The sequence below is a fragment of the Scyliorhinus canicula genome, chromosome 5 (assembly GCF_902713615.1).
Source record: "Scyliorhinus canicula chromosome 5, sScyCan1.1, whole genome shotgun sequence".
Classification (NCBI taxonomy): Eukaryota; Metazoa; Chordata; class Chondrichthyes; order Carcharhiniformes; family Scyliorhinidae; genus Scyliorhinus; species Scyliorhinus canicula.
In genome coordinates this window covers 10,134,979-10,151,210 of record NC_052150.1, presented here as the reverse complement: position 1 = coordinate 10,151,210, position 16,232 = coordinate 10,134,979, and the positions used below count along the sequence as shown (strand labels likewise).

The 16,232-nt window shown below is 47.3% G+C and overlaps 1 protein-coding gene across 3 annotated transcripts in view; it reads right to left on the bottom strand.

Annotated features, from left to right (window-relative positions):
- The window catches only part of nek11 (NIMA-related kinase 11), a 336,506-nt gene that overhangs the window by 52,608 nt on the left and 267,666 nt on the right, over nucleotides 1-16,232 (bottom strand). For all 3 annotated transcript variants that reach the window (XM_038796561.1, XM_038796563.1, XM_038796564.1), the window contains 3 exons: nucleotides 11,106-11,239; nucleotides 6,990-7,050; nucleotides 3,649-3,736 (listed from right to left, as the gene is read on the bottom strand). In XM_038796561.1, coding sequence (XP_038652489.1) covers nucleotides 3,649-3,736; nucleotides 6,990-7,050; nucleotides 11,106-11,239 — 283 coding nt within the window. The remainder of the gene's footprint in view (nucleotides 1-3,648; nucleotides 3,737-6,989; nucleotides 7,051-11,105; nucleotides 11,240-16,232) is intronic.

Sequence of the window (16,232 nt, the reverse complement as noted above, 5' to 3'; positions counted from 1 at the left end):
AGAAATAATTGGGTACTCTAAATTTATTTTTAAAGACGGGGAAAAAAAATGAATGGACAGAGTTTGCACAGATTTTCAACATATTATTTCTCGTCCTCTTTGTCCGCAATGAAAAGGCTGAAAAAGGTGTTCACGTTGTGAAGCAGCTACTCAAAAAAGCTATGGACAGCCGGGAAGATCCATATCTGGCGTTACTTAGCTATAGTGCTGCACCATTGATTAATGGATTATCACCGTCACAATTGCTGATGAACCGACAGTTCAGAACAACCTTACCGTACATTCCACAGGAACCAATGAATCAAAAACTTGTCAAGAAGCTCACATTTCAAAGAAGGTGGCAGAAGAGGTATTATGAAAAATCCACAAGATGTCTGCAACCAGTAGCAAAGAAGGACACAGTCAGGGTAAAAGATCCTGATGGAAATGGATGGTTGAGGTGTGCAAAGGTAATACAACCATCAGGTCCTCAGTCATACATCATCGTCATGGATCAGGGACAAGTTCTACCAAGAATCAGGACAGTCTTGCTGAAGGTTCAGCAACCCCTTGTTCCAGAACCACAGGACCATGTTGCAAACAATCTCAGGACAACTGAACAAACGCTACCTCAGCACACAGAAACAGAACAAGCTGAAAATGTACAAAACACAGAAACACAGCAAGAACCAGCTTCAACACCAGTGGGAAATCAAGAAAACTCACAAGTTCAACCAATGCTTAGACACAGAAGAACGCCAGACAGATTGAATTTGTGATGGACTGTAAACATGTAAATAATGGACGCATTATGCATATCATATATATTGTATATTAAATACAAATATTGTTTGTAAATATTATGCATTTCGAAAAGAAAGGGGATGTGATGATATGCATAAACAATTGTGTAAATACTGAAAGATATGATCTCCAACCAGCAGGTGGCAGTAGAGAACAACCACGTGACACTGTTACCTCAGGGAGTCTGAAGAGAGTCGTTGCAGTGGATAGTCCACATTTATAATAGCTCTTAGATCATTTATAATCCTAAATTTTGATCATTTTCTTATGGTTATCTAACCCATGTTATTGTTTAACATTTAACTAGCCACAAACTAGATGTTCTCTCGTGCACTTATGACGACCGGCCAAGCACCAGAAGGTAACAGCTAGAGGTCGGCGATTCCAGAGACAATGGGGAAGGCATCTATTTTGCTTTTGTTAAAAAAAAATAAGGACCCAGTGGAGTGTGGGGTGAACTTGGGATATTTTCAGGGAATGAGACAGGGGTGTCCGATGTGTTGGCGACAGAGTCCTTGCCCATTGAGTTGAGGAGCTTGGACAAATGTGGGGGGGGGGGGGGTGGAATAGTGAGTGGTGGGGGGGCTGGAGCATAAGGTGTGCCTGGATGGCGACAACCTTTTGTTGCATATTTCCAACCGGGTTCCCAGGGTGGGGGATATAATGGGGCTGCTTAAGCGACTTGGGGCTTCTTCGTGATACAAACTGAAAATGGAAAAGAGCGAGCGTTTTCTGGTCTCCCCACCAGGGGTGGGAGCAAGGTTGGGAGGATTGTCGTTTTGTGCGGCGACTACTCACTTTAGGTATCTGGGGGTGCAGGTGGCTCGAAATTGGAGTTAGAGGTGATGTGGGTGAGGATGGAGGCAGGCTCTTGTAGGGGTCAGGGTTGTGGGCACTGGCAATGACACCGCTCCTGTTTGCCCCAGGGAAATATTCAGGTCGCCCGGTGGTGGTGACCACATTTGAAGACATTGAGGCAATTTCGGCTGCATTTTAAGTTAGGGGCGGGGTAGAAGTTGATGCCGATCCCAGGGAATCATTTGTTGAGCCGATAAGATTGGATGCTATGTCATGAGAATGTCGCTTTAAGAAATGGTTAGCTGCTCATGTTACTGCAGTGATGTCAGAGTGTGGGTGGAGCTGAGCTCTGGTTTTGCTTTTTAGTTTCACTTCGAGAACAAGCTTGGGTTTGTCTGGGTTTTCCAGTGAGCTGCAGCTGAAGTTAAACAAAGAGACGTAATGTTGATCTCTGCCATTCAAAGACTATCTCTGGATCATTTGGTGAATTCAGAATTATAAATGTTCTCAATATTCAATGTGAACCTAATGTGCTCCTGTTTAAAGGTTTGTTAAATCTTTTGGATGTTAAAAGGACAGCTTAAAGGATTACTTAGCGTCGCATTCTTTGGGGGTTATCTTTGAATTAATGGTTGCAAAGATAGTCACTGTTTTAAAAAGGTTAACTTGAGTTCATAGAATAAACATTGTTTTGTTTTGAAAAATACTGGTCCATTTCTGCTGTCCCATCCCTATAGAGTGGGCCGTGTGCTCCCCATACCACAATCTATTAAAAGCTGTGGGTTAGGTGAACTCCATGATACACTTTGGGGTTCTCTAAACCCTGACCCATTACAGCTAAGTTTCGGGGCTCGGGAGGAGCGGGGAGTGGTAGAAATTAAGGACTTATTTCTGGAAGGATGGTTCATGAGCTTGGAGGAGTTGGCGGAGAACTTTGGGATTTCCAGCAGGTGGGGGGGGGGGGGGGGGGGGGGAGCGGGGGGGGGGGGGGGGGGGGGAGGCTTTAGGTAGATGTAGGTGCGAGATTTTACAAGGAGGTTTTCTCGACGTTTCCAGTGACACCGCGCTCCCCGTTGTTGGAGAAGATATTGTTGATGATGGGGTTGGAGGCGAGGGGCGGGCTGGAGTCATGTCGGTGATCTTGGGAGGATCTGATGGAGGTTACAGCATTGTTGGAGGATGTTAAGGTCAAGTGGAAAGAGGAGCTGGGAGTTGCACAGAGGAGGGTTGTGGTGTGGAGTGGGCGGAGGGTGAACGCGACAACCTCGTGGGCGAGACAAGGGTTAATACAATTAAAGGTGGTGCGCAGGGAGCACTTGACGAGGTCGAGGTTGAGCCAGCTGCTTAAGGGGGTGGAGACACTTCCGAGCGGTATGGGAGGGGCCTGGCCAACCATGTACGTATGTTGTGGTCCTGTCTGAAGTTGGAGAAGTTTTGATGTTCTTTATTCAGCACCATGTCGGCGATCTCGCACTTGGTCTTGGAAGGCACTGCCCTGGGGCCATATTTGGGGTATCGGACCTGCCAGAGTTGCAGACGGGGGCAGGGATGGATGTTTTAGTCTTCTCCTCGCCGTTTGCTCGCCGACAGGTCCTCTTGGGATGGAGATCAGCCTCTCCACCCTGTGCCTCAGTGTGGGGTGGGAGAACCTGATGGAGTTCCTGTATGTTGAGAATTTAAGCTTACTTTGAGGGGGGTGATTGAGGGGATTTATAAGAGATGGAGTCTGTTTATTCTTCACTTTGAAGAGTTGATCACTGTCAGCCACTAAAGGGGGAAGGCTACTTTTTAAGTCATATGTGTATTAGTTGGTAGTGTGTGGGGGAGGGGGTTATTTTGTTATCTTTTGTACGCTGTGTTTTTTGTTTTATGTATAAAATGTTTTAAAAAACAAATAAAAATATTTTTTTTAAAAAGAATCCTAGTTCAAAATGCTTCATTATAGGAACATCTACACTATATGTTTACACTTAGCGACAAATGACATCTATTCAGTACTCATAGAGTTTGGACCACATGTAACAGTTACCCTGGTGATCTGATCACAGAGAAAAACACGGCACTTACTCCCTCATGCGGTTCATCTTGGTTTCCGCCATGGTGCAGTTCATAGCTGTGTGTCCCTGGGTCAATGCTGGAATCACGGTGCCGCTGTCTGTAACCAATGCAGGGAAACACCATGATGGCTCATCCTTCTCATATCACAATCCCGTCGAAGGCACGAACAACATTTTGTGAGGAGCAGACACTTCGCTTTTACCACAAGGTTATTATTGCCAGCATTGGCAATGATTCTGGACTCGGGTGACTGCACGTTCTCCCGGTGTCTGCGTGGGTTTCCTCCGGGCGCTCCGGTTTCCTCCCACAAGTCCAAAGACGTGGGAGTTCGGTGGATTGGCCATGTTCAATTACAGGGTTGTAGGGGAGAGGGTGGGGGAGTTGGCCTAGGTAGAGTGCTCTTTCGGAGGGTCGAGGCAGGCTCGATAGGCTGAATGGCCTCCTTCAGCACTGCAGAGATTCTGTGGATTCATTAAAGATGAGTTGGGGGATCTGCTGCTTCCATCCAAACTATGTGGGTGCAAGCCAATATTTCCAGTTACAACAAATAGTGAATTGAAGATTGTCAATCTGAGGAGAGATAGAGTGTTGCTAAATTATATTTCCCTCTGCATTTTATTGAATTATTTATCTCTCAAGATTCCCTATGAGATATTTTCCTTTATTAGCCAAGGTATAAGAGCAGGGTGGTTATGCTGAAACTGTATCAAACAGTATTTAGTGCTCAGCGGGAGTACTCCGTGCAGTTTGGGTCACCGTACTATCGAACAGATGTGATTGAATCACAGAGGGGGCAGGAGATTTACCAGGATGTTGCCTGAACTGGAGAATATTCATTATGTGGGACGGTCGGATACACGAGGGTTGATTTCTTTGGAACCAAGGAGGCTCGGGAAAAGACCGAAATGAAGTTTATTAGAATAGGGGCCTGGATAGATTAGACAGCAAAGACACCCATTCACCTTGGGCGGCCACACAGGCTGGAGGGAAGGCCGCCCAACAGGCAAAAGGAGGAGGAGGAGGTGCCATGGAGGCACCGCATGAGGCCCCGCGTGTACCGTTTGAGGGCTTTCCGGACCAGGTATGGAGACTGCGGATGAGCAGAGGGATTCAGCGACACATCTGCCAGATGATGGCAGACCTGGCACCGCGGGATTGTGGGGGAGGACACCCGTTCCCGGTGACCGTCAAGGGGTTGTTCCAATCGGAAGTGGGGACCCATCCGGGATTTCGCAGACATCGGCGCACAGGTGCATCTGTGCCGTCACGGAGGCCCAATATGCCCAGGCAGTACCATGTGGACCGTGCCCACCAGGATGCCTGGGCAGTGGGGTTCGCTGCCATCGCCTGGATGCCCCAGGTCCAGGGGGTGACCAATGGCATTCATGTCGCCCTATGGCCACTGCGGGTAACAGGCCACTCGACACAAACAGGAAGGGCTATCATTCCATGAACATACAGCTGGTGTGCGATCAACAGATGCGCATCACACACGTCTGTGCCCAATACCCTGGCAGTGTGCACAACGCATTAATACTGGCACACTCAGTGATCCCTGACATGATCGAGGAGCACCCTCTCCCCACACTGTGGGGCGGGCTGGGCGACAGGGGTTACCGTTGCAGTCGTGGCTATGAGGCCTATCTTGAAACCATTGACCGACGCGCAGACCCACAACAACGACACCCATACAGCGACCTGGCATGTGGTCGAGCCGTGCTTCTGAGTCCCGAAAATGTGCTTCAGGTGCCTGGATCGCTCTGGAGGGGCCCTCCATTACGAGGCTAGGAGGGTCATCCGCATCGTGGTGGCCTCCTGCATCCTGAACAATATAGCCCAGCAGAGGGGCGATATGCCAGAGGAGGATGAGGAGAGAGCGCAGACCTCATCAGATGAGGAGGATGAGGGGAAGGGGGCAATGAGTGGGACATGGGGCCTGGGCAGGCACGGGAGGCCGCACAGCGCCATCGCTAGGACCAGTGTGCACGGGAAGCCCACGTCGCCTCATGTTTCACCGACTAGCGGAAGAGGGGGGTTGCTGGACAGGGGCACGGCCACAACCATCCCAGACACACACCCCCTCACCGCCCACACCACCAAACCACCCGCATGCACACCCCCTCCATGACACATACCTGCGGGCGACGCGCTGGGTTGGCAGTGCCTTGGTGCCAAGGGGTAGGGCCTGAGGGGGGCCATGTCCATGAAAGAGGGGTTAAGTGGGTACATAAAGGGGGGTCTGAAGGGGAGAGGCTTGAAGGGGTGCAAGAAGGGTCAGGGCGTGAAGGGTGGTGAAATAAGCGGGGAGGGGGGGGTCCTAAAGGGGGGCGGGGGACTGAAGGTTGCCTTAAAGGTACGGGGCCCTCAGCGACCTCATAGTGCAGTGTACTCACTTGGGAGTGGAGTCGATGCCAATGTCATTGCCATTCAAGATCTTACATTCTTCAATCGAGTCACCCCTCATTCTTCTGAACTTGAATAGATTGGAGCCCATTCTGTCTAACCTTCCCTCATCAGACAACCCGCTCACTCCAGGTATACACAGAGAGTATACACTGCAGTCACAGTGTACCTATAATAGAAGAACTGAATGTTTAAGGTGGTGGGTGGGGTGCCAAGCAAGCTGGATGTTCTGAATTGCGTTCAGCTTCGTGTTGTTGGAGCCGCACTCCTCTCGGCAAATGTAGGGTATTCCGTCACACCCGTGACTTGTACCTTGTAGGTAGTGGACAGGTTTTGGGGAGTCAGGAGGTGAGTCACTCATGGCTGGATTTCCAGTCTCTGACCTTCTCTTGTAGCCACCGTATTTATAAGGCTGGTCCAGTTCAGTTTCTGGGCAATGGTAACTCCCCAGGGTGTTGATAGAGGGAGATTCAGTGGTGGTAATGCCATTGAATGTCAAGGGGCATTTGTCAGATTCTCTCATGTTGGAGATGAGCACAGTAAGAAGCCTTACAACACCAGATTAAAGTCCAACAGGTTTGTTTCAAACACGAGCTTTTGGAGCACTGCTCCTTCCTCAGGTGAATTCACCTGAAAGCTCGTGTTTGAAACAAACCTGTTGGACTTTAACCTGGTGTTGTAAGACTTCTTACTGTGCTCACCCCAGTCCAACTCCGGCATCTCCACATCATGTTGGAGATGGTCATTACCCGGCACTTGTGTGGTGCGAATATTTTGAAAATGGCTAGTAAATGATCAGTTGGGTCCCAATAGTGTGAATTGTTGTCAAGAAAGAAATGATTGCAATGGAAAATGGCTGCTTTGTTCCTACTCTGTCTGATTCCAAATAAATTATAAATCTATTAGTCTTGTTAGTTAAGAGCAATGCAAGTGAGGTAAAGACTGACCTAATGTTCTGCCATCCAGGACATCCTCCATGTATCTGACCAGAGCCGCAACATCCGTGTCCTGGAAGAAGAAGAACTTAGCGAGGGTGATCCATGCTCAACACCACACAGACAGACAGACACAGACAGACAGACAGACACAGACAGACAGACAGACACAGACAGACAGACAGACACAGATCGACAGTCACCCAGTATCGCAGTCACATACAGACACAGACATACACAGGTAGACAGACGGTTGGACAGACAGACAGCTGTCATATGCCAGATATACTGTTGATTATAATAATAATGTTTATTAGTGTCCCAAATAGGCTTACATTAACATTCTAATGAAGTTACTGTGAAAATCCCCTAGTCGCCACATTCCGGCGCCTGTTCGGGTTCACGGAGGGAGAATTCAGAATGTCCAATTCACCTGACCTGCACGTCTTTCAGGACTTGTGGGAGGAAACCGGAGCACCCGGAGGAAACCCACGCAGACATGGGGAGAACGTGCAGACTCCGCACAGACTGTGACCCAAGCCGGGCATCGAACCTGGGACCCTGGAGCTGTGAAACAACAGTGCTAACCACTGTGCTACCGTGCCGTGCACAATGCTTTTTGTCCAGTCTACTTAACAACATCGGTTTGCAGAATTCATTACTTGCAGACGTCAGTTAACCTCTGAAGTATTGCAAACCGTGGGCAGTTTGGACAACATTATTACAGTCATATGTTCCACGCTCATTGTTACTTGTTAGCCTTGTAGTCATCAACTTCTTCGAAAAATGGCAATTAGCTGAAGAAATTTCATCTCATCACCAAGTTGTAGAAAATTGACACCTAATTTTCAGCCTCATCTTCAATGACTGAACTATTTGATTAAGAACGCTGAGTATATTTTCTATCTGGCTGCTCATTGTAGAAACACATTAACAAGCAAAATACCTTCCCGGAGGAGGAATATTACTCTCTAGGTTTTAGTCAACCAAGCTTCAAATAAGGATGAAATGTTGAACCTACGCATACACCCATTTACACTGAGAATTCGTAAGTTTTAATTAACAAAAGCCACACGGAATTCAGCACTGATTGGCAGTTAACCAGGAATATAATTGCATCTAAGGAAAGAAATAGAATAGAATAGATAATTTAAAAAAAAACTTTTGGATGGATCAGTGACGTTCTAAAGGGACTGTGATTCACAGGTAGGTCAATTCACTCGAAATCTTCTCCGGCTTTACTGTGCTCAGAACCTCCCTCTCTTTGAGTGTCACCCGTGGCTCTCTCTCTCTCTCGCGCCTCTGAGCCACAGCGCGCTGGGTTCAAGACCCACACCAGGCCTTGGGTACGAAAATCAGGGCTGACACTCCAGCGCGCTACAGATGGAGCGCTGCACTGCCACGAGAGCCGTTGTTACGAAGTGACAATAAATCGGGGCCCATATCTCTCCCTGCGGGTCTAAATGTTGAAGAATAGTTATCCCCAGTGTCCTGGGAAAATTTATCCCTCAGTCAACATCACGAGTAAAAAAAAAAAATCTGATCATTGCCTCCTTGTTGTTTGTTGGATCCGACTGTGTGCATTTCGGCTGCTGCATTTCCTACATTATAACACTTCAAAATTACCTCATTGGTTGTAAAGTGCTTTGAGACCTTCAGGGGAGAGAAAAGCATGAAACATTCCCTTTTTTACTCTTAATTCACAATTGCTTCTCCCATCAGTTTAAAACAACCATTTGATATACAACAGAAGGAATAGGAGCAAGAATTGGCCAGAAAGGCCCCGCCCTTCCATCCAGTTAGATCACAGCTGATCTCTGCCCTTCAATCCAATTCCCTCCTGATCCCCTGAGAGACAAAGGCCCAGATTTACCAGTCGTTCAATCCCTCCCACCGACAGTATAGCCAGCCATGCAGCATCCACTCCCCGGGGAAGGGAGTTTCAAAGATTCGTAACCCCCTGAATCAAGAAATTTCTCCTCAACTACATCCTAAACGATTGACCCTTTTACCCTGAGACTGTGCTCCGTGTTGCAGGTTCACCAGCCAGCAGAAGCAATCTCTCAGTGCCACCCTGTCAATCTGCTTCAGAATCGTCTTTGTTTCTGTCAGATCACCTCAAATTCAAATATAGGCCCAATTTACTCAGTCACTCATCACGGGACAACTCTTTTAATCCAGGGACCAATCGAGTGGATCTTCGCTGCACAGCCTCCAATGCAGCCACATCCTTCCCGAAAAATGGAGACCAAATCTGGGCACAATAGATCCTGAGGGATCGTGACAGAGTGGATTTGGAAAGAACGGTTACTCTTGCGGGAGAATACAGAATTAGGGGGTCACTGTTCTATGGGGTTGCCCAGTTAAAACGGAGACGAGGCAAAGATTTTCACTCAGAGGCTTATGAGTCTTTGGAACCCTCTTTCTGAAAGGGCAGGGGTAGCAGAGTGTTTAGGGTCGAGCTGGATCGATTCTGAATAAGCAAAGGGTGATAGATTACTGGAGGCAGGTTTGAGGTTCCGATAAATTCAGCCGTGATATAATTAAATGATAAGCAGGCTCGAGGGGCTGAATGGCCTCCTCCTGCTCTTTGTTTGTATCCCAGGTATGGTCACACCAAAGCTCTTCATGTAATGAAGTAAAGTCGTCTCGGTCCCAGATGACCATCGGCTGCTTTCCCCTTTGAGAGGGGAGAGCTGACTGGTGGTGATTTAACCTAAGGGTCACCACACCTCGGGCGAGGGGCAAGGTTGAGAAGGCGGGGCCTTCAGGAAAGTCATGTACAATTGCAGCAAGACTTCCTTATTTCTTAGGGCTGGATTCTCCATTCTGGAGAAGTTCTCCCGCTGACTTAGAATCGGTCCTGCTCCCCATTGGGTCCAGGAGCCGTCCCCAGGAGCGATTCACTCCCCTTTTCCATGCAAATATGTGCATGGAGGGGGGCTCACAGGGTTCTGTCGGAAACCTGGTGTTGGGTCATTATTCTGAGCAGGCGGCCCATACCGAGATCCAGCATCTGCCCCCCTGCACCCCCCCCCCTCCCCGCAACGCAAATCCTGCCTCCTCCCCCCCCCCCACCCCTACTGTTAAGTAGGGGAATCCTACCCCACCACCATGAGAATTACGGGTCACCCCCCACAGCACACACGTATGAGGGTGACCCAACCCCCCCCCCCTCGGCTTCCCCATCAGCCTGTCTCAGCCTCCCCCCATTAAACCCCGCAACAGACCCATCCCATCAAACCCCCAGCAGACCCCCCAACACCGCCCCCTAATCAGAGACCCCCATCAAATCCTCTATCAGACCCCCCAACAGAAACCACCCTCCCCCCAAACAGGCTATCTCCCATCAGACCCTCCCCAACCTCACAACAGGTCCCCCCATCAGAGACCCCTGCCTGAAACTGAACAACAATCTAGGCAGTAGGTTGAAAAATCGCTGCATTTTCACTTACCCTTTCCTAACATCTGCTGCCTCAGACAGAAGTGTCCAAAGCAGCAGCTGTTATCCAGAGGCTTCCTCGAAAACCCAGTCCACCTCAAAGGGCTTGAAATCCCTGGGCAACCTTTGAAATGCAGATCTTCCATTCAATTCAACACAGCCACACCTTGCATTAGCCGGTGATTGACAGTTTCATTACTCCAGCAGCTTGGTGGATTGTTTATTGATCTTTCCCTTCACACTTGAATGCATCTCGGTTACCCTGCTTTGATGCACACCACATTGTTTATGAACACTCTTGCTGCGATTGACAGCCCCTCACCACAACAAACGCAGCTAAGTGCTCTGACATCCTCCTTTTCACAGCAAGAAACAAGGCACCAATTCCAATTTTAGCCGGATTCTCCGCAGGAACGGGAACCCAGCTACCGGCAGTGGGTGGTGTAAAATCCAACCCTTAATCTTATACTCCAACCCCCCTCTTCCTACTTCCATGGTGACACACACTGCTCTTCCTTTCTGACCCTATTTCTCTCCCCATTCATCTCTCTCCAACAACTTAGGAGTTCAGCCCCTTGAGCCTGTCCCAGCATTCAATGAGAGTTTGGTTGCTTGGAGACTGTACCCAGATATTTGTGAAATGTTGCCTCGCGTGATATTCAGACGCCAAATGGAACACTACTCACCTGCTCATAAGCTGGAAAAGCGGCAAAATCTGTTTCCTCCTCGGAATCCCTCATCTCAAGATTTTCATCGGAGCACGATTCGAAAGCATCTTTGTGATAAAATTCTTCAGCTGTTTCCGGATCCTCAGGAATTTCTGAAACAAAAGATGGAAACAACTCATGAGCTTTCAATTATCCGTTCATGGTTGACCTCCACCAGCACCTACTTTAATTCCATTCCATTGGAATTACATCCAGGATCTTGAAGTTGGCTACATGAAATGATATCGCGAAGTTTGTATTTATAATAGGCATCAACAGCTTTAGACTGACAAATGTAGTGAAGAGATGTCTTACTAGGCATGATGGGAATTTTAGCCAATACTATAGTCATGATGGGAATTTTAGCCAATACTCTAGGCATGATGGGAATTTTTGCCAATACTATAGTCATGATGGGAATTTTAGCCAATACTCTAGGCATGATGGGAATTTTTGCCAATACTATAGTCATGATGGGAATTTTAGCCAATACTATAGTCATGATGGGAATTTTAGCCAATACTCTAGGCATGATGGGAATTTTTGCCAATACTATAGGCATGATGGGAATTTTTGCCAATACTATAGGCATGATGGGAATTTTAGCCAATACTATAGTCATGATGGGAATTTTAGCCAATACTATAGGCATGATGGGAATTTTTGCCAATACTATAGGCATGATGGGAATTTTAGCCAAGGACAGTTCCGGAGGAGACGAGCCCAGCAACTATAACAATTCCAGCTTTCCCACATGCATTGCTGAACAGGACACGAAGGAGATGAGCAGGAACTGAAGGCCATGCCCAAAGTCGAGAGGTGAGAGAGATCATGGGAACATCTGCTTATAGAGGTGTGGGTTAGGTAAGAAATTAATGAGAAACATCAGAATGAAAAGTAAGACGATCTGGGGGCTGGATTCTCCGTCCCGCCGCGCCACATTTCTGTTTCACCCTGCCGGCGGGGTGCTCCGTTACACCGGCTGGTCAATGGGGTTTCCCATTGTGGGGCAGCCCCACACTGTCGGGAGACCCCCGGGCTGCCGGCTAAATGGAGCATCCCGCCGGTGGAGAATCCAGCCCTTGTGTGACAAACCCTGTATCCCTGGGAGAGGCACCATCGAAAACTGTGGTCCTCTCTCTTCAGCATCTGGTTATGAAATAAAGGGTTGGATTCTCCATCTCTTCATGGCGGCAGGATCTCTGGCATTGAATGGGAGATTTGACGGAGCCTCAATTCTCCGCCCTCACTAGCAGTGGTAGCGAGGACAGGCTCGCAACGGAGAATCCACTCCAAAGTCCTTGCTTACTCAAGAACTCACGGTTCCGAGTGGTTGTTTTTAACCATAACAGTTTGATCAAAAGGCTTTGAGATAAATGTCCAGGAACTTTTCTCAGTTTTGGTCAGTCCACAGAATCCAATGGGAGTAACATTCCATCTATCGACAAAATGCCAGCATGTAAATTTGTTTAGCCGCCACACTTATGCTTATTTCCACGTTGTCTTAGAATTTTAAAAAAATTGTTGAGCTTGCTAAGATCTGGAGGTTCATTAAAAGCTGATCTTGTTAAAGCTGGAATATGATTCCAACAGGCAGCTTCACCGCTACAGAATGTTTGGATCCCAAGATTCTGGGAATTGTACTCTGAGGAGGTTTAATTTTACCTTAGGTTATATTAATTTGATGTGGTGATGTTCTCATAATATTAAAAAGTTGTTTATGGGAGTGAATGCAGAACTTGCAGTTAAATAGTGTCTAATAATCAATACTTAATTACTTTTGAGGTGCAGCCAATTTGTGCACAGCAAGATCCCACGGCAGTAAATCATAGAATCGCTATGGTGAGGAAGGAGGCCATTCGGCCCATCGAGTTTACACCAACCCTCTGAAAGAGGACCCTACCTAGGACCAAACCCCACACTATCCCCATAACTCCACCGAGGGCCAATTTAGCATGGCCAGTCCACCTAACCTGCACATCTTTGGACTGTGGGAGGAAACCGGAGCCCCCAGAGGAAACCCACGCAGGCACGGGGAGAAAGTGCAAACTCCACACAGACAGTCACCCGAGGTCCAAATTGAACTCGGGCCCCTGGCTTTGTGAGGCAGCAGTGCTAACCACTCTGCCACCGTGCAAATGTGGTGGATGACCAGTTAAACTGGTGTTGATAGAGTTGGCTGAGGGTTAAATGGTCAAGGCACCAGAATACCTATTCTCTTATTCTAAAATTGCCACAGGGTCTTCTGCATCTACCTGAACAAGTAGACAGGGCCTCTGTTCAACATCGCTCTCAAAAGACTCCACCTCAGGCAGTACTCTTTCAGCTATATACTAGCAAGAGTCAGGTCCTGAGGTGTAGACTGAATTCCCAAATCTTCTAATTATAAGAGGTTTTTGATTTGCTACGGATTTAAGCCAAGCCAGTTTATATCTACGCTTCGTATGCTCGGTTCTTTTCTGATATGAGCTTTATTGTAACTATTTTCCTTCATTAGACTTGCCTTAGTTTAAAATGGCTTTCTTAGCCTTCGATCAGAAGCACAAAACACGTGAATGAATTGTGTTTGTATGGCTATTAAACTGTTACTTGGTGGTAGAGAATTTGAATCTTGCCACAAAGACATGTTGCTGAAGCTTTTCATCGGTCACTCATCCGGAGAAAGTCAAGACTGGTGAAATTCAAACGATTGCAACAATTTGCATTCCAGGGGAAACGGGTGCTGATTGATTGGCAAGTTGACTATGATTGGCTGAGGCTTTGCCATGGCCAAAGCAACAGGGCTTTTCCGAGCTCCTAGGTAATTTTTTAAAAGGCAAAGGTTTTGGACATATTCCTTTTGTTTGCAGAGAACTGTTGTGAGCGTTTGAAATTTGGCATTCTTGTGTTTGTCCTGATGAGTGCCAGATGAAAAGCTTCGACAACATGCCTTTCTTGTCAACATTATTGAATGGCCGTTATTTAAAATTCAGAGCCTGCATGCAATGGTCCTGTCTTGTTGTGCAAACACTCCATCACCTTCGCATTTTTATTAAACCCTTTAATTTATTTGTAAGACATACAAGCACACACGTTGACTGGGGTCAAAACAAAATGTGACCTTAGTTTCTTCGGCTGGGTCAACTTGAAAGGAGGTTAACATGCATTTGGTACCTCATCCCTGTTGACGTTAATAGTGAGAATACTCCGGGCGAGAGTTCCCGTGATTTTGTGCTATTATTATCCATTGGTCGGAATTTGCTGCACCGATGCAAAAGATGGCAGAAACTCAAGCTTAGGTTAAGTGTAAATAGTGCTTCCACGATCATTTGCGACTGTTTTGCTGAATTCAATCAAATTGAGCATATAAGTGCAGCACGGGCTGCAAGAAATGGTGAGCACTGGTTCCTCTATCTCTGTGATTAATGGCGAAATGTCTTGTGCGCTGTAGCCTGAAAAGACATATTAATAAACTCAGACTTATTATGCAAAGCTAAATCAAAGGGCAGTCAGCTGAAGTGAGCTGCCAACAGCGCTCATCCCGCTCCTCCCTACCTCCCCTCTTTACATACTCAGGTTCTGAAGAATCTTATGCTCAAATTAACCTGAAGAATACTCGAAGGATGGTAATTTTTATTTTTTACTTCCTTTTCATGACAGCTGTTTTCGTGAGCTACACCCATCTTCATTAGCGACATCTGACCAGGAAACCAGCTGGGAAATAATTAAGCAGCTCAAAAATTCTTCAGACAAAAGACTAAAAGGATTGAGTGTCATGGTGTGGTGCTCTTTGTGAAGGGTTTTCAGGATGGACGGCGTAGTGATCACAGATACACAAAGCTCTTTTGAAGAACTAAACTCATTTTATTAACACTATTACATTTGAGTTCGACACTTATTCTGAATAGCAAACATACATGTAAGAATTAAACTACACTCACTAACACTATCTCTATCTACTAATTCTAACTATTATATCTTAACTAACTTTGTCATACACTATGAATCTTATCTTCGTCAGCTCCAGTCTAATCTCCTCCCCTTAACTTAAGAGCCAGTGCAATTTATAGTACTGTCCCATGGCTCCCTCTAGTGGCTAGGCTTAACATAACATTAACTCTTCACATGCTGTACATTTGTATAATGTCACAATGACCTTCGTGGGAGTGCGAGTGGGAGATTGGGTTTCCACCGGCTTTAACACGTGTTTAAAAATCGCCCGTAGTGAAGCTGGACCCGGCCATTTATCTGGCTCCACCCACAATGCTGGCATTGCCCACCCCACCCACCTCCTAGATTTAAATAATGACGATGGCAAGATTCAAAATTGCTGTGGCTCAGCACTCTTGCCTCAAAATCCCAAAGTTCCGGGTTCAAATCCCACTGCAGGATTAGAGTATTAAAAAAAATCAAGACAGGCGCAAGTGAGCTTCACACCGGTTTTCCCACCTCAGGGGGCACTCTGTGCAAAAAACATTAAAAATTCCACCGCTTGACTGTAATAAAAACCCTGAAGTAAATAATAAAGAGACGGGCAGCAGGGTGGCGTAGCGGGTTAGCCCTGCTGCCTCACGGCGCCGAGGTCCCAGGTTCGATCCCGGCTCTGGGTCACTGTCCGTGTGGAGTTTGCACATTCTCCCCGTGTTTGTCCCCACAACCCAAAGATGTGCAGGTGGATTGGCCAGGCTAAATTGCCCCTTAATTGGAAAAAGATGAATTGGGTACTCTAAATTTATTTTAAAAATTTAATAAAGAGACCAGGATCCAGGTTAGCCTGAAATCGCACGCTTGCGTCAAATGCCCCAGGGCCCCAGAAGCGCCAAACTACAAGCAAGGGATCAGTCACCATCCCCAGTAGATGGCGGGAGTGACGCTGAAACTGGCGGAGCCACATTGCGTTCTCCAGTGGCCACCCGCTTCTGTCGCCCGTTCGCCATCCACTCACCCACGTTTGATTGGCGCCTGGTGGAGATGCGCCGGGGCCGAGGAAAGGCTGAGGAAAAGGCTTCCCCCCCGGGAAGACTGGGGTCAACGATTCTGCTCCACAGCAGGGGTGAAGGAAGGGGACCGGGAAAATGCTGAGCAGACAGACTCTGAGTCTAAAACAAACGCCAAAGCAGCATGCCA